The 15,274-nt window shown below is 44.8% G+C and overlaps 2 protein-coding genes across 2 annotated transcripts in view; both read right to left on the reverse strand.

Moving 5' to 3' along the window:
* The window catches only part of PWP2 (PWP2 small subunit processome component), a 30,907-nt gene extending 27,685 nt beyond the window's left edge, over nucleotides 1-3,222 (reverse strand). Inside the window, exons 1-2 of the mRNA XM_039520066.1 lie at nucleotides 3,066-3,222; nucleotides 2,055-2,167 (exon numbers count right to left, since the gene is read on the reverse strand). Coding sequence (XP_039376000.1) covers nucleotides 2,055-2,167; nucleotides 3,066-3,083 — 131 coding nt within the window. The 5' untranslated portion in view covers nucleotides 3,084-3,222. The remainder of the gene's footprint in view (nucleotides 1-2,054; nucleotides 2,168-3,065) is intronic.
* Nucleotides 3,223-7,885: 4,663 nt separating this feature from the next.
* The window catches only part of TRAPPC10 (trafficking protein particle complex subunit 10), an 89,057-nt gene continuing 81,668 nt past the window's right edge, over nucleotides 7,886-15,274 (reverse strand). The window contains exons 22-23 of the mRNA XM_039511511.1: nucleotides 13,977-14,171; nucleotides 7,886-8,416 (exon numbers count right to left, since the gene is read on the reverse strand). Coding sequence (XP_039367445.1) covers nucleotides 8,178-8,416; nucleotides 13,977-14,171 — 434 coding nt within the window. The 3' untranslated portion in view covers nucleotides 7,886-8,177. The remainder of the gene's footprint in view (nucleotides 8,417-13,976; nucleotides 14,172-15,274) is intronic.

Raw genomic sequence — 15,274 nt, forward strand, 5'->3', positions numbered from 1 at the left:
GTTTTTTAAAATGTTTAAGAAGCTTCATTTAAAATTAAATTAAATTAAATTAAAATGCAGATCTTATCAGTTTAGTGCAGTGGTTCTTAACCTGGGGTGCACGCACTTCCCGGGGCAGGGCCGGTGCAAGGATATTTTGCACCCTAGGCAAAACTTCCACCTTGCGTGCCCCCCTGCCCCCCGCACATCGGTTCATTGAGGGGCAAATCCCAACAAGCCTTTATAGATCCCAGGGGCCAGCCTGCACAGGGGCTGCTCCCCAGACCAGGTTCCCCCCTCCCCACCCCCTGAACTCCCCTGGAGGGTGCACAGCTCCGCTGCAAGCCCTCCCCACCCCACCCCACCGGCCCCTGCCCTGAGTCCACTCAGCAGCTCGGCAGGGAGGAGCCGCCTTCCAGAGGCAACTGAGAGCCAGAGTGTCCCGCTTGCGGCAGCAGCGAGCCCCAGCCATGGAGGAGCCAGCGCGGTGCAGGGGGGCAGCAGCCCTGCAAAGGCAGTGGTGCCACTAGCGGGGAGCAGCCATGCCCCCCCACCTCCTGCCCAGGCTGCGGCCTGGTGCCCCCCAGGGGGCTCCTGCAGACTGTAGTGGATTTATGCGGGCACCAGCCTCCATGTGCCCCCCGGCTCCCCCCTCGCCTAGGGTTACCATATTTCAACAATCAAAAAGAAGGGAGAGCCCTGCCCTAGCCCCGCTCCCATCCACTCCTTCCCACCCCGACTGCCCCCGTCAGAACCCCCAACACCCCCTGCTCCTTGTCCCCTGACTGTCTCCTCCTGGGACCCCTACCCCCTACCTAAGCCTCCCTGCTCCTTGTCCCCTGACTGCCCCCTCGAGACTCCCCCCACCCTAACTGCCCCACTGTCCCCTGACTGCCCCAAACCTTATCCACACCCCTGCCCCCAGACAGACCCCCGGGACTCCCGCACCCCATCCAACCACTCCCCGCCCCCTGACAGGACCCCCAGAACTCGCGACCCCTCCAATCCTCCCCCTGCTCTCTGACTGCCCCCCGGGACCCCCCTTACCATGCCCATGCCAGTCAGATGCTGATTCCACATGGAGTGCTGAGGCAGCGGGGCGGGGGGGGCAGCGGCAGGGTCAGCGGCAGCTCACACTTCCGGGAGCCGCAGAACCCGAGTGCAGTGAGGGGGGAGCCAGGGCGTGTGCCTGCCTGGGCTGCGGCCCGGTGCCCCCCCAGGGGGCTCCTGCAGTGGATGAATGCGGGTAGCGATCCCTATGTGCTCCCCGGCTCCACTCTCGCTGCGCTCGGGCTCTGCAGCTCCCGGGAGCATGAGCCGCCGCCGTCCATTCCGCAGCAGGCTCAGGGCCACGCGCCCCGGTGGCTCTCACTCCGGGGAGCCGCAGAATCCGAGCGCGGTGAGGGAGGATCCGTGAGGCACGCCTGCTGCCAGTCTGGGGTCCCGGCCACCGGCCCCGCTCAGCCTCCTGCCAGCTGAGTGAACGGAACGCCAGGCCAGCAGGAGGCTGAGCGGGGCTGGCGGCCGGGACCGCGGCCAGCAGCTGTGTGCCAGGCAAAATCCGGCTTGCATGCCACTTTTGGCACACGTGTCGTAGGTTGCCGACCCCCTGAACTATTGTTGTACGTAAAGTAAATAAGGTTTTTAAAATGTTTTAAAAGACGCTTCATTTAAAATTAAATTAAAATGCAGAGCCCCCCAGACCAGTGGCCAAGACCCCGGCAGTGAGAGTGCCACTGAAAATCAGCTCGCACCATACGCGTGCCATAGGTTGCCTACCCCTGACTTAGTGACTTGCTCAAAAAAGGTCAGTGGTTGACCCAAGAATTGAACCTAGGTCCCCCAATCTTTGTACAGTACCCTACCCTGACCACTAGATTAGAACAGCTTTCCTACCATTTATCCCATTCCCATCACTATAGTTGTATCCAAACACTTCACTACCCAGCATCTCCAGCCCCAGTTAAGTGCCAGCCTTTCAGGAGCTAAAATGAAGATATGTGGTTTATACATAGCCCAACTGGACTATCGCACCAGTTAGCAGGAGAGGCACCGTGCAAGCCCAGATCACTTACTTTTTCAGGTCAAAGACGGTGACTCTGTTCCCGACGGGGCTGATGACGCAGTTACCATCTGGGGTGAAATGCAGGTTCCCACGCCGATAAACTGTGCCCAGCAAGTTAGAGAACTTGGGAAAGAAAGGAGAGGGTCCTCTTACTGGGGCCTTAACAGGAAGGAGCATCCCAGGGAAGGGATGCTGAAGGGTCAGGGTGGGGTGGTGACAATCCCCAAGAGGGAGCTCAATGTGCTGGAGGGACAGGCAGGGGTTCAGAGAAGTAAAGAGGGAACAGTTATTAAGTGCTCAGAGCAGGGAGTGTGGGGACCTTGGGGCAGTCCAGGGGACACAGGGGAGAATGTGTGTGTGTGTGGGGGGGGCACAGTGTAGAGAGATCCATGCAACAAGGGATGGGTTGTTCTCGGGGACTCCAGGGGCATGGTGTGGGGTGGGGAGAGGGGCTCTGCAGGAACACAGGATAAGTGGTGTATTAGGGGCAATATGGGGAGAATTCATGGGGGGATACCACGGATTCAGGGTGTTTGAGGGGGCAGTCTTGTGGCTCTACAGGGAGCGCAGGATGGGATGTGTATGGGAGCCAGTGAATGGGGGATCCCAGGGACTCATGATGCGGGGGGGGTCCTTGGGTCTCTGCAGTAGGGGGCAGTGAATAGGGGATCCCAGGGACTCACGATGTGTGTGTGTGTGGGGGTCCATGGGGCTCTGCAGGGGCACAGGTTGGGATGTGTAGGGGGCAGTGAATGGGGGATACCAGGGACTCAGGGTGTGTGTGGGGGGCGGGTCGTTGGGGCTCTGCAGGGGGCAGAGGGTGGGATGCGTGGGGGGGGAAGGACGGGGATCCATGGGGGGTTCCCAGGGACTCAGAGCAGGAGGGGGGGGACTCCGGGGCAGGGCCCGGGGGGCGCCGCAGGGGGCGGGGGCGGCTCAGGAGCAGGGGGGGGGGCTCAGAGAAGCACGCCCGGGGGGCGGGGCTCGGGCTGTGCCGGTGGCACGCGCGCCACCCCCTTACCCTGTAAGCGAACTTCATCGCCGCGGCGGGGCTCGCGCTGGCGCCTGCTGACCGGTGTCTCCCTGCACATGGAAAGCGCGTGCGGCCCCGTCTCCCCCTCGCGCTGCGGGCTCCCTCACTTCCGGGTCACTCACGGAGGCGGCCGGCCTCACAAGCGCCCCCTGGTGCCCGGGAGGGTAAAGGCACCACAGCTCCGGGGGGGGGCAGCCCTACGCATGCGCGTGCGCGCAGCAGGGGGGCTGGTCTGTGCTCCCCTCAGGACTCAGCCTCTTAGGGACGGGGAGGCGCCTGCGCGTTTCTTGTTAAGGCGCTGACCCGGGGGCGGGGCTTGCGCGTGCATGTGACGGAGTGTTGCTCCGTCGGGACCCGGCGCTGCGATGCGCCCTTAGCGTTACCTGGGAGACCCCATGGGGGGCGGGGGGCAGGGCACAGGACCTACTTTAGAAAAGGAATAAAGAGGATCTGGGCAATGAATAGACGAGCCAGCTTAACTCTGCAACAGATCTCCCGTTTAACACCTAGAGCTTAGCAGGGCTATGAGGAGTTGCCAACTCTGATAGGTCAAGAACAACTTTAAATCATGCCAACGCATCCTGATTTCCTGTATCATGGTTACTGGGCTAGAAGATTTATATGTGCAGTTATGCTCCATCAGTGGCACAGATTAATCTTCGGTGGGGGACACATGTCAATTCCCCCCTCTCTGTTCCCATGAGAAGGGATTGCTCAGCATAGCGCAAGGCTATATCTATACTAGGAAAATAGGTCAACTTTAAAAGTATGTTAACACATTGATCATATCTAGACTAGGAAATGACAAAACTAAGGCAGTGCTACCACCAGAGTTCAAACTATGCAACAGAAAAGACAATATACATCAAAGCACCAAGGAAAAGAGTAAGAATTTATCTGACAATCTACTCACTACATTCATGGTAAGGAAACCCAGTGTGGGGATTGTCCCTTGACATGAATGGCCTTGGCATGAAGATGATCTTGTTCTCCAAAGCCCATCTGCCCAAATCAATGACAGAACACCAGCACCTTAGTGGAAATGAAGTCCACCTCAGCCAACACACTGGCTCTCAGTACTCTTGCATCCTATCTGAGCTTTCCAGAACCTTGTGGCACTAATGGCAAGAGACTGCATTCTCCTCCCCCAACCCCTGGTTTAAAATGATTTGAAGTAAAAAAGTTAGCATGTTCAAAATTATGGTGAGACCATACCATACCAAAGGTGAGATCCCTTTCTGTTGACTGACCATAGTACCTCCAGGCAAAACAGAGATGGCCCTGTCTCACCATTTGAAAAAACTGCTGGCTCAGGAGATCTACAAGTATTCCTAACACAGGATTAAAGCAATATGGAGATTGCCTGTTCCCTCCTACATCACTGTGCTCTCTCCTCTGAGTCTGTACCTTATCCGCCCCTCCCACAGAGGACAGGTTAGCTGGCCACTGGCCAGTTACACAGAGAGGCTGCATCTTTTAGTCTTCTCCCTTTCCTTAGGTGATGGTGAAGGTCCCATGGGGCAGATGGCATCAGGCCTGTTCTGCGGTGACTACACACTGCAGTCAAAAGGGCACCAAAGACTAGCAATTCAGTACTAGCAGTGGAGTTACCTGAAACAGTGAGAAGCAGCAGCCCAAATTCCAGACTTGGGTTGCCTCCTTGCAAAAGCAGTAACTGATTGGCATCTCACCATGTATGGAGAAGCCTATTCTCCAGTGCTTTGTTTCTGTAACAGTTATGCTTCAAATACCTCTCATTTAAATTTAACTAAGACCTCCTTAAAGGAAAAATATTCATCTACTTCAACCCAATCAGAGGAAAGAAAGTATACATTTTTAATAGAAATAGTAGTAAATGGATTTATAATTACTTTGCTATTTAAAGTGCAAAAAAGTGTGAGAAATCACAACAGAGAATCTGGATTTCTTTTTAAAACATGTATATTTTTAGAATTATAATGCTTACATTTTCATTAAACAATCTTAATACAATTTGTGTTTAGTCTAACAATATATATATTACAGAACAATGTGAAAAATGATTTAATAGTAAACCAAGAAAATGGAATTAATCATAATACCCGCAGTGTCAAAGTCACTAACTTGTCACCTTTTCCAGTTAAAGAATCCCAGCAGCCATCCATACTAAATGATGCTTTGGGTTTTATCTGGATTAAAATCATCTAAGTATAAATTCCACAAAGAAAGGGCATTCCTTCACAGAAAGAAGATGGAATAAAGATAAGGCTTTGTACTAGCACATCTAATTATATTTTAGTCTTGGTTTTAGTAAAATATTTAGATTAATACAAGATGTTTACTCATTCTCCAATTTCTTTTCCATTCCTTTTCAAAGAGGATGGTTTTATTTCTTTACTTACTTTCACATAACCTGAGTTTAAAAACAAAAGAAAAAATGAGGAATAGTTTATCAGGAGATCCTATCCTCATAATTTCTCTTTTATATGTTTATTTTTATTGACAAAAATTTAGTATGGGATATTTTCCTGTGTACAGTGCCTTGACAATGGGACTTTATACAACTGCAGGTAGAAAGTCACAATCTCACATTAAGTGCAACAATTTCCATATTAGCAGGAGAAAACAACAAGGAGAGTTATAATCTTTCCAGTCACACACAAAACTGTGACATTCACAAAAATTATACCTCTTTTTTTTTTTTACATTTGATAGTATTTACAATGTTTGACAGATAAGTATATATAGCTAAATTCTTTATCTTCAGTTACACACACTTTAACTTTGCTTCACAATTATTCTACAACTGCAAATTTTCCTAAATAGAAAACCAACCTACTTCATCCATCCTATATGCAGAAGTTTTGCCTCTAAGTAGTAATAATTAGACTAAGCCTTTGTGGTAGTTTTTGTGATGAAAGTTGATTGTTTAGATGTCACATTTATACTGAAACATTTCCCTGTTTTAAAACCAGGGCAGAGAAAATACAAATAAATGCAAATAAAGTTTTTTTTTAATCTGGGAACTCAATTAGAAACCAAGTAGTCTACATTATCTGAATGCATTTTTGAACTCCAACAGTCACTCTTGCTTCAATAAAGGTCAGTGCAGGATGGCAACTCAGAACTCAGGTGATTTTGTAGTGTAGGGGAGATCCCAGTGTATACAGACTGTATAACCTATTGTCCCTCAGTGAGAAGCAAAAAATTAGCACAGCTGACTGTTCACTCAGGTTGTTTTTGTTGGTCCCTCTTCCATGTGTTCTTGATTCTTAAATATGCACTAGACTGTAGCTACTCAGAAAACTACGAAAGAAGTTCATGATGCTAAAGAAAGGAAAAATCAGCAGAGCAACTACCACTTTAAGGTTGTAGTTCAGGTAGCAAATTGAATGAGTTTATTAATTTTAAATTCAGTACACTGTAGATCAAATATTTTTGGCAGATTTATGAAAAACCTTTAGTTACTTACCTTTTCCTAGCTAAAAAACAAAAAAATAATAAACTGATGATTGCATCATTCACGTCTGAGTGAATTACAAAGCATAAGAAAAGGAGTCATGAGCAAGTAAAACACCCTGAATACTGCAAGATAAAAAAAATCATACTGAAGATAGTTTAAATATTTGGATTTTTCTGTGTTCCTTGTTCCTCTATAGGTTCTTAATACTTTTAAGTACAGAAACAACTGTGGATGATTCTTATTCCTTTAAGATTCGCATTGTACAGGTTTTTCATTAAGAGGCCACATATCTGCTGGAATCATGTAGCAGTTCACACTGATTTTTTTTTCCTCCCAAAGACTTTACCAGTGAATTTCAGTGAAATACATATATACAAAAATACAGAGCTTTTGAGAACTGGAAAAGGTTTAAAACACTACACTTATTTACAAGCTGTGACTTTCACACCAATAAAAACACACATTTATTTTCTCCTGGATTTTTGGTGCAACTTATACACAGACATATCAGTTAGTTTAGATTTTTTTTTTAAATAATCAACCATATATACAATAAAATTTACAACTGAAAAATAATCAGTTGGTATGGTATGACCGCAGTTTGCTGGACCAGAAGAGGTTCAATTCTAGGACCTTAATCCTTCCCCTTAATGAGAATGGAAAGAGTAAAGTAATTTTTAAGTGACATTTACTTTCAGAAAACTAGGATTAAGGTACAAAAATATATATAGCTCCAGAGTCCATAACAGTAAACACTAATTAGGGCCAGAGAGTCAGAAGGAACAGACTTTGGTTTTTAAAAAATGAGCTAGTATTTCATAAAAAGTTACCTATCTGATCTGATGCTACTTGCTTCTCGTTACTTAAATATCTCTGGGGGAAAATGATGATCCCATGAACATTTATTCCTAACTTAACCACTTACATGCCATGCTATTGTTCATATCAAGGGCCATGCCTTTTAAAAGGTCCGACTTAAATGAATGTCTTGGTATGATTCAAAAGGGCTTATATGGGTAAATAATTCATATGTCCCAAGGCACAGAAGAGGTTAAGCAAGTCTTCAGGAAATTTTATTTATATATATATATATATATATATATATATATATATATATATTAACCTCTTCTAGATGCTGTGAGACTCAGAATCACTCACCCTGTTCTTTAGAAATCTGGAAAGCTACCCTGGTCCAGGAAACCAGACAGTCGTGTGACTAGAAAGGCACACATCTGAGTCATTAACAGCCACATTGCAAGGCTTACTGTAGGTCAACCTGAAACATTTGTGTGAACAGAAATCTGACTATTTTAAAAGAAAACAGCAGATCTGGAGAGTGCTCCAGTAACACAAACAACAGACCAACTGCAGCAAGCATCTTGACTTTACCAGCAGGATGTGACTGAAGGGAAAAACAGAAAATCATTTTACACAAAACATACTAAAGTAGCAATATAAACTAGTTGACACAACCTCCACTGTACATTTAAATTGATAAAATTGTCTGATGCTTCCATGGCCAGTCAGTGTTGAGTTGCCATAGGTCTGGTTTAAATCAGAATGTTACAATGGAGAATAATCAGGTTATGATCTATTAAAGTGCATTCGTATCAAGTCTCTAATGGTTTTTGTTTTCCTTGTTTATTTATATTTAGTTATCATGTGATATTGACTTCCAGAACATGGTCATCCTTGCTGGGAATGACAAGGATTTGCATGCTCGTGCTTGAGTTGAAGACCTGACCAGGTGAAAAGGATTGTAGACGGGGCATTGGCAGACCTTTATGTTCCCCGCTGGCTGCCGAATGTAAACTGCCTCTACTCTTTATGCTACTGCTGTCAGCCTGATCATCCATATTCTTGTCCACAGATAGGTTATCATTTTCAATCCAACTGTCTGTTAAAAAACAACACACAATCATTCTATGAAATTAATAATAAAATAGCTTTAAATTAAAATGTTGTAGTTTAACTGCACTGCAGCACTGGAGTTACTACTCATTGGTGAGGACAAAATAAAGACCTCGCCATCCTAGCAACAACCATGACCATTTGTCACCCTCTCTGGCCATACAGGCTATATATATTTTATTTTAAGTTTTCCACTATTGCCATCATTATAGGACTAGAAGGGACCTCAATAAGGCCATGGCTACACTTGCAAATTTGCAGCGCTGCAGCAGGGTGTGAAAACACACCCTCTCCAGCGCTGCAAATTGCGGCGCTGCAAAGCGCCAGTGTGGTCAAAGCCCCAGCAGCGCTGGGAGAGCTCTCTCCCAGCACTGGCGCTTTGACTACACTTAGCGCTTCAAAGCGCTGCCGCAGCGCTTTGAAGTGCAAGTGTAGCCATAGCCTAAGTCATCTAGTCCAGTCTCCTGCACTCATGGCAGGACTAAGTATTATCTAGACAGATAATACCCTGACAGGTGTTGGTCTAACCTGCTCTTAAAAATCTCCAATGATTGAGATCAAACAACCTCGCTGGGTAATTTATTCCAGTGCACCCTGACAGTTCAGAAGTTTTCCCTAATGTCCAACCTAAACCACCCTTGCTGCAATTTAAGCCCATTGTTTCTTGTCATATCCTCAGAGGTTAAGGGGAACAATTTTTCACCCTCTTCCTTGTAACAACCTTTTATGAACTTGAAAACTATCATCATGTCCCCTCTCAGTCTTCTCTTCTCCAGACTAAACAAACCTAATTTTCTCAATCTTCTCTAATAGGTCATGTTTTTTAGACCTTTAATCATTTTTGTTGCTCTCCTCTGGACTTTCTCCAATTTGTCCACATTTTTCCTGAAATGTGGTGCCCAGAACTGGACACAATACTCCAGTTGAGACCTAATCAGCATGGAGTAGAGTGAAATAATTACTTCTCATGTCTTGCTTACAACACTCCTGCTAATATATCCTAGAATGATGTTTGCTTGTTTTGCAATACACCTCTACCCTGATATAACGTGACTTGATATACGGCGGGTTCGCATACCAGGCGGTATAGCTCTAACACGCTGCTCTGAGCAGCATGTTAAGGGTGCCAGGCCAGGCTGGGGCCAAGGGGTTTGATAAGGGGCAGAGGGTCTTGGGGGTGGTCAGGGGCTCCCCACCCTCAAGGGTCTGGGGGGCAGGAGCTGTGGGAGGGCACTTTTGGGGGCCCCGCAGTCCCAGGGTGGCCCGGGGGATTAGTGGGGGGCCAGGAGAAGCCTGCTCTGCTTCCCTTGCCCCAGCCGTGTCGCTCGAGGGAGTGGGCTTGGGGGGAGGAAATCCCCCTGCACTCACCAGCAGCGGCGGAAGCAGAGCAGCCTGGCCCCAGCCCACTCCACTCCACCAGCTCCCAGCCGTAGCGCTCCGCTTCCTGCCACAGGTGAGTATGGGGGGGCGTCTTTTCCCCAACCTCTCCGCACTTACCTGCATTGGGAAGCGGAGCGCCACAGCTGGGAGGTGGCAGAGTGGAACGGGCTGGGGTCGCCTTGCTCCGCTTCCCGCTGCAGGGGAGTGTGGACAGCGGCCTTTCCCCAACCTCCCCGCACTCACCGGCGGCGGGAAGCGAAGCAGCCCAGCCCCAGCCAGCTCCACTCTGCCAGCTCCCAGCCATGGTGCTCCACTTCCTGCCGCAGGTGAGTGCAGGACCTTTCCCCAGCCAACCCCAAGCGACACGGCTGGGGCTGGGGCAAGGAAAGCGGAGCGGGCTGGGGCCATGTTGCTCCGCTTCCCGCCACAGGTGAGTGTGTGTGTGGGGGGCATCCTTTCCCCAACCTCCCCGCACTCACCGGCAGTGGGAAGTGGAGCGGGCTGAGGCCGGGCTGCTCCACTTCCTGCCACTGCTGGTGAGTGCCTGTCAGGGGGTGGGGTGTGTGGATAGGGGTCAGAGCAGTCAGGGAACAAGAAACGGGGGGGGGGGGGGGCGGAGAAGGCAAATTAAGTTTGATATAACACGGTCTGACGTATAACGGGGTGAGATTTTTTGTCTCCCAAGGACCGCGTTATATCAGGGTAGAGATGTAGTGTTACACTGTTGACTCATTTAGCCTGTGATCCACTATGACCCATAGATCCCTTTCTGCAGTACTACATCCTAGGGAGTCATTTACCATTTTCTGTGTGCGCAACTGATTGTTCCTTCCTAAAGTGGAGTACTTTGCATTTGTCCTTATTGAATTTCATTCTATTTACTTCAGACTAGGGCTGTCGATTATTCACAGTTAACTCATGATTAACTAAAAAAATGAATCGTGATTTAAAAATTAATCACAGTTTTAATCACACTGTTAAACAACAGAATACCAATTGAAATGTATTAAATATTTTGGATTTTTTTCTACATTATCAATTATATTGATTTCAATTACAACAGAATACAAAGTGTACTGTGCTCACTTATTTTCATTACAAATATTTGCACTGTAAAAACAATAGTATTTTTCAGTTCACCTCATACAAGTACTGAAGTGCAACCTCTTTGTTGTGAAAGTGCGATTTACAAATGTAGATTTTTTTTGTTACATAACTGCACTCAAAAACAAAACAATGTAAAACTTTAGAGCCTATCATAACTTTTGAGACAACAAGTCCACTCAGTACTACTACTTGTTCAGCCAATCACTAAGACAAACAAATTTGTTTACATTTACCGGAGATAATGCTTCCTGCTTCTTATTTACAATATCAACTGAAAGTAAACACAGGTATTTGCACGGCACTTTTGTAGCTGCCACTGCAAGATATTTACATGCCAGATATGCTAAACATTCGTATGCCCCTTCGGCCACCATTTCAGGGGACATGTTTTCCTCCTGATGATGCTCATTTAAAAAAAAAGTGTTAATTAAATTTGTGACTGAACTCCTGCTCTGTGGCTTTACCCGCATTCTGCCATATATTTCGTGTTATAGCCATTTCGGACAATGACCCAGCACATGTTGTTCATTTTAATAACACTTTCATTGAAGATCTGACAAAACGCAAAGAAGATACCAATGTGAGATTTCTAAAGATAGCTACAGCACTCGACCCAAGGTTTAAGGATCTGAAGTGCCTTCCAAAATCTGAGAGTGATGAGGTGTGGAGCATGCTTTCAGAAGTCTTAAAAGAGCAGCACTCCAACGTGGAAACTACAGAACCCGAACCACCAAAAAAGAAAATCAACATTCTGCTGGTGGCATCTGACTCAGATGATGAAAATGAACATGCGTTGGTCCGCACTGCTTTGGATTGTTATCAAGCATAACTTGTCATCAGCATGGATGCATGTCCTCTGGAATGGTGGCTGAAGTATGAAGGCACATATGAATCTTTCGCGCATCTAGAACGTAAATATCTTGCGACACCGGTTAGAAAAGTGCCATGAGAACACCTGTTCTCACTTTCAGGTAACGTAAACAAGAAGCGGGCAGCATTCTCTCTGGTAAAATGTAAACAAACTTGTTTGTCCGAGTGATTGGCTGAACAAGAAGTAGGACTGAGTGGACTTGTAGGCTCTAAAATTTTATATTGTTTTATTTTTGAATGCAGGGTTTTTTGTAAATAATTCTATATTTGAAAGTTCAACTTTCATGATAAAGAGATAAATTACTTGTATTAGGTGAACTGAAAAATACTATTTCTTTTGTTTTTTTACAGTGCAAATATTTGTAATAAAAAACAAAGTGAGCACTGTACACTTTGTATTCTGTGTTGTAATTGAAATCATACTTGAAAAATCAGAAAACATCCAAAAATCTTTAAATGGTATTCTATTATTGTTTAACAGCAGGATTAATTGTCATTATTTTCTTTTAATAGCTTGACAGCCCAACTGCTGGAGAGACTGGAGAAATGGTCTGATCATTTTGAATTTAATCCTATCCTCCAAAGCACTTGTAACCCCCTCCTAGCTTGGTACTGTCCACAAACTTTATAAGCATACACTCTATTCCATTATCTAAATCATTGATGAAGATATTGAACAGAACCGGACCCAGAATTGATCCTTACTAAAGCCTTACTAAAGTCAAGATATACCATGTCTACTGCTTCCCCCCGTTTCCACAAGGCTTGTTACTCTGCCAAAAAAAACTATTAGATTGGTTTGACACATTTTGTTCCTAACAAATCCATGCTGTTACTTATCACCTTATCTTCTAGGTATTTGCAAACTGATTGCTTGAAATTCTTTGCTCCATTATTTTCCTGGAGACTGAAGTTAAGATGACTGGTCTGTAATTCCCGGGTTGTCCTTATTACCACTTTTATAGATGGGCACTGTATTTGCCCTTTTCCAGTCCTCTGAAATCTCTCTGGTCTTCCATGATTTTTCAAAGATGATTGCTAATGGCTCAGATACCGCCTCGGTCAGCTCCTTGAGTATTCTAGGATGTATTTCATCAGGTCCTGGTGACCTGAAGACATTTAACTTATCTAAATAATTCTTAACTTATTCTTTCCCTATTTTAGGCTCTGATCATTTCACTGGTATTCACTATGTTAGACATAAGAACAGCCATACTGGGTCAGACCAAATGTCCATTTAGCCCTGTCTTCCGAAAGCGGCCAATGTCAGGTGCTTCACAGGGAATGAACAGAACAGGTAATCATCAAGAGATCCATCCCATTGCCCATTCCCAGCTTCTGGGAAACAGAGGTTAGGGATGTCATTTAGCACTTCTACCATTTCCACATTTTCTGTTATTCCCCCACTGTGCATTGAGTAACAGGCCTAGCCTGTCTTTGGTCTTCCTCTTGCTTCTAATGTTTTTGTAGAATGTTTTCTTGTTATCCTTTATGTCTCTAGCTGGTTTAATCTCATTTTGTGCATTTTGGCCTTTCTAATTTTATCCCTACATACTTGCGTTATTTGTTTATTTTCATCCTTTGTAATTTGATCTAGTTTCCACTTTTTGTAGGACTCTTTTTTGAATTTGAGATTAAAGATCTCCTGGTTAAGCCAGTGATTTCTTTCCATACTTCCTCTCTTTCCTACGCAGTGAGATAGTTTGCTCTTGTGCCCTTAATATGTCTGAGAAACTGCCAACTTTCTTGAACTGTTTTTCTCCTTATACTTGCTTTCCATGGGATCTTACCTACTAACTCTGAGTTTGTTAATTTGTAATGATGATGCATTTTAACTCCATGATAGTTAACGCCTAAAATATTGAACAATCTTAAAGGTTACATAAAATTAAATTATTATTATTATTATTAATAAAGTGGTCTTTTCTGGTTAGTGTTCCTGTTACAGACTAAAGCTAGACTCAGAATTTCAAATTGAGAGATTTCATTCTCATGAAAGCAGTGCCCTGTTTTGAAAATTACAAACAGCTGTCAATGAAAACAAAAACAATGAATCTGGAACAGAATTACATCAAGAATGGATATAATTACTTTGAGCTTTGTTTTTCTTTAAAAACAGGAAAGCCAAAGAGAGTGCCATTTCTATAAACCAGGTTTTCTATGTGGTCACATATTCAAGACAGCCTTACCAGCGTCAAGTTGCATGGAGTGAGCAGAATGATGAGGGAGGTATTTAAATAGTTTGACATCAGGAAAGGGGAGGTATCCAGCAAAAAGTGGCATCACTTCCATGTGCACTTTGTGAGTTGCTTGAGCTGCTACAGGCATAGATATTACCCCTGAGCTTTTTCCACAGACTGCCCAGTTACTACTGTTGTCAACAACTGAAAAAGAGCAGAGAAAATGCGATGAAATGAAAACATTTCTGAAAGTAAAACAGCTATGCTTCTTCATACATTTAAAGTACACCTCTACCTCGATATAACGCTGTCCTTGGGAGTCAAAAAAATCTTACCATGTTATAGGTGAAACCGTGTTATATTGAATTTGCTTTGACCCACCGGAGTGTGCAGTCCCGCCCCACTGAAGCACTTTTTTACCGCATTATATCCAAATTTGTGTTATATTAGGTGGCGTTATATCGAGGTAGTGGTGTATTTTTTGTTTTGCAGCAGTGCCAAGAGACCCCATGGCCGTATTGTGCCAATGACCATACTGAGTAAGATGGTCCTGTCCCAAACAGCTTGCAATTTAAATAGACCAGACAGATACAGAGTAGGGGAAAGGGATATCTTATAAAAGCAGAGTGATTATTCACCAGAGTCATATTAGTTCTATGATTTTTGCTTTTGTTTCAGGTTCCTTCCCCCCTCCTCCCCCCCAAACAGGGAGGAGATTTTGCTTGGTTTACTTTATTTTTATTTACATTAAATATATTATAGGTATGGGTAAGATTTTGTCATGGTGAAATCAGGCAAAATTCATGGAACAGTCATGGCAATTTTGTCATGGCAAAAATGAACAGAACCATGGTATGGTCATAACAAAAATGTGTAATATTTAATAAAGTATTACAGTGCAACATTTACATGAGACAAGCAACATTGATGCAATAGCTTTCACTTGCTTGACAAAGTAAACTATTTTGAGATTATATATGCATATTGTGAAATCATTTTTGAAACAAAAATAATGAAAAACTATAGAACAAAAATAACTGATTCTTTTTAAAGACCCTATTTCACACTGTTGTAATGTGAATATAAAAAATAACCATGTCTATGTATAACTTGTTATGCAGCGTCTGTTGTCCCCAACCACATTTTTATAAGATGATATGGCATGTTGGGGATCTATGCTGTTGACTGGTACTGCTAAGCATCGCAGGAAATCTGGCCATCGTGCTTCTCCAGAACTGGAAAACATCCTCATTCCTCAATTCTTGAATTGCTCCACAGTAAGCTCAATATTCTCTCCGTGCTGGAAT

Source organism: Mauremys reevesii, linkage group 1 (genome assembly GCF_016161935.1).
Source record: "Mauremys reevesii isolate NIE-2019 linkage group 1, ASM1616193v1, whole genome shotgun sequence".
Classification (NCBI taxonomy): Eukaryota; Metazoa; Chordata; order Testudines; family Geoemydidae; genus Mauremys; species Mauremys reevesii.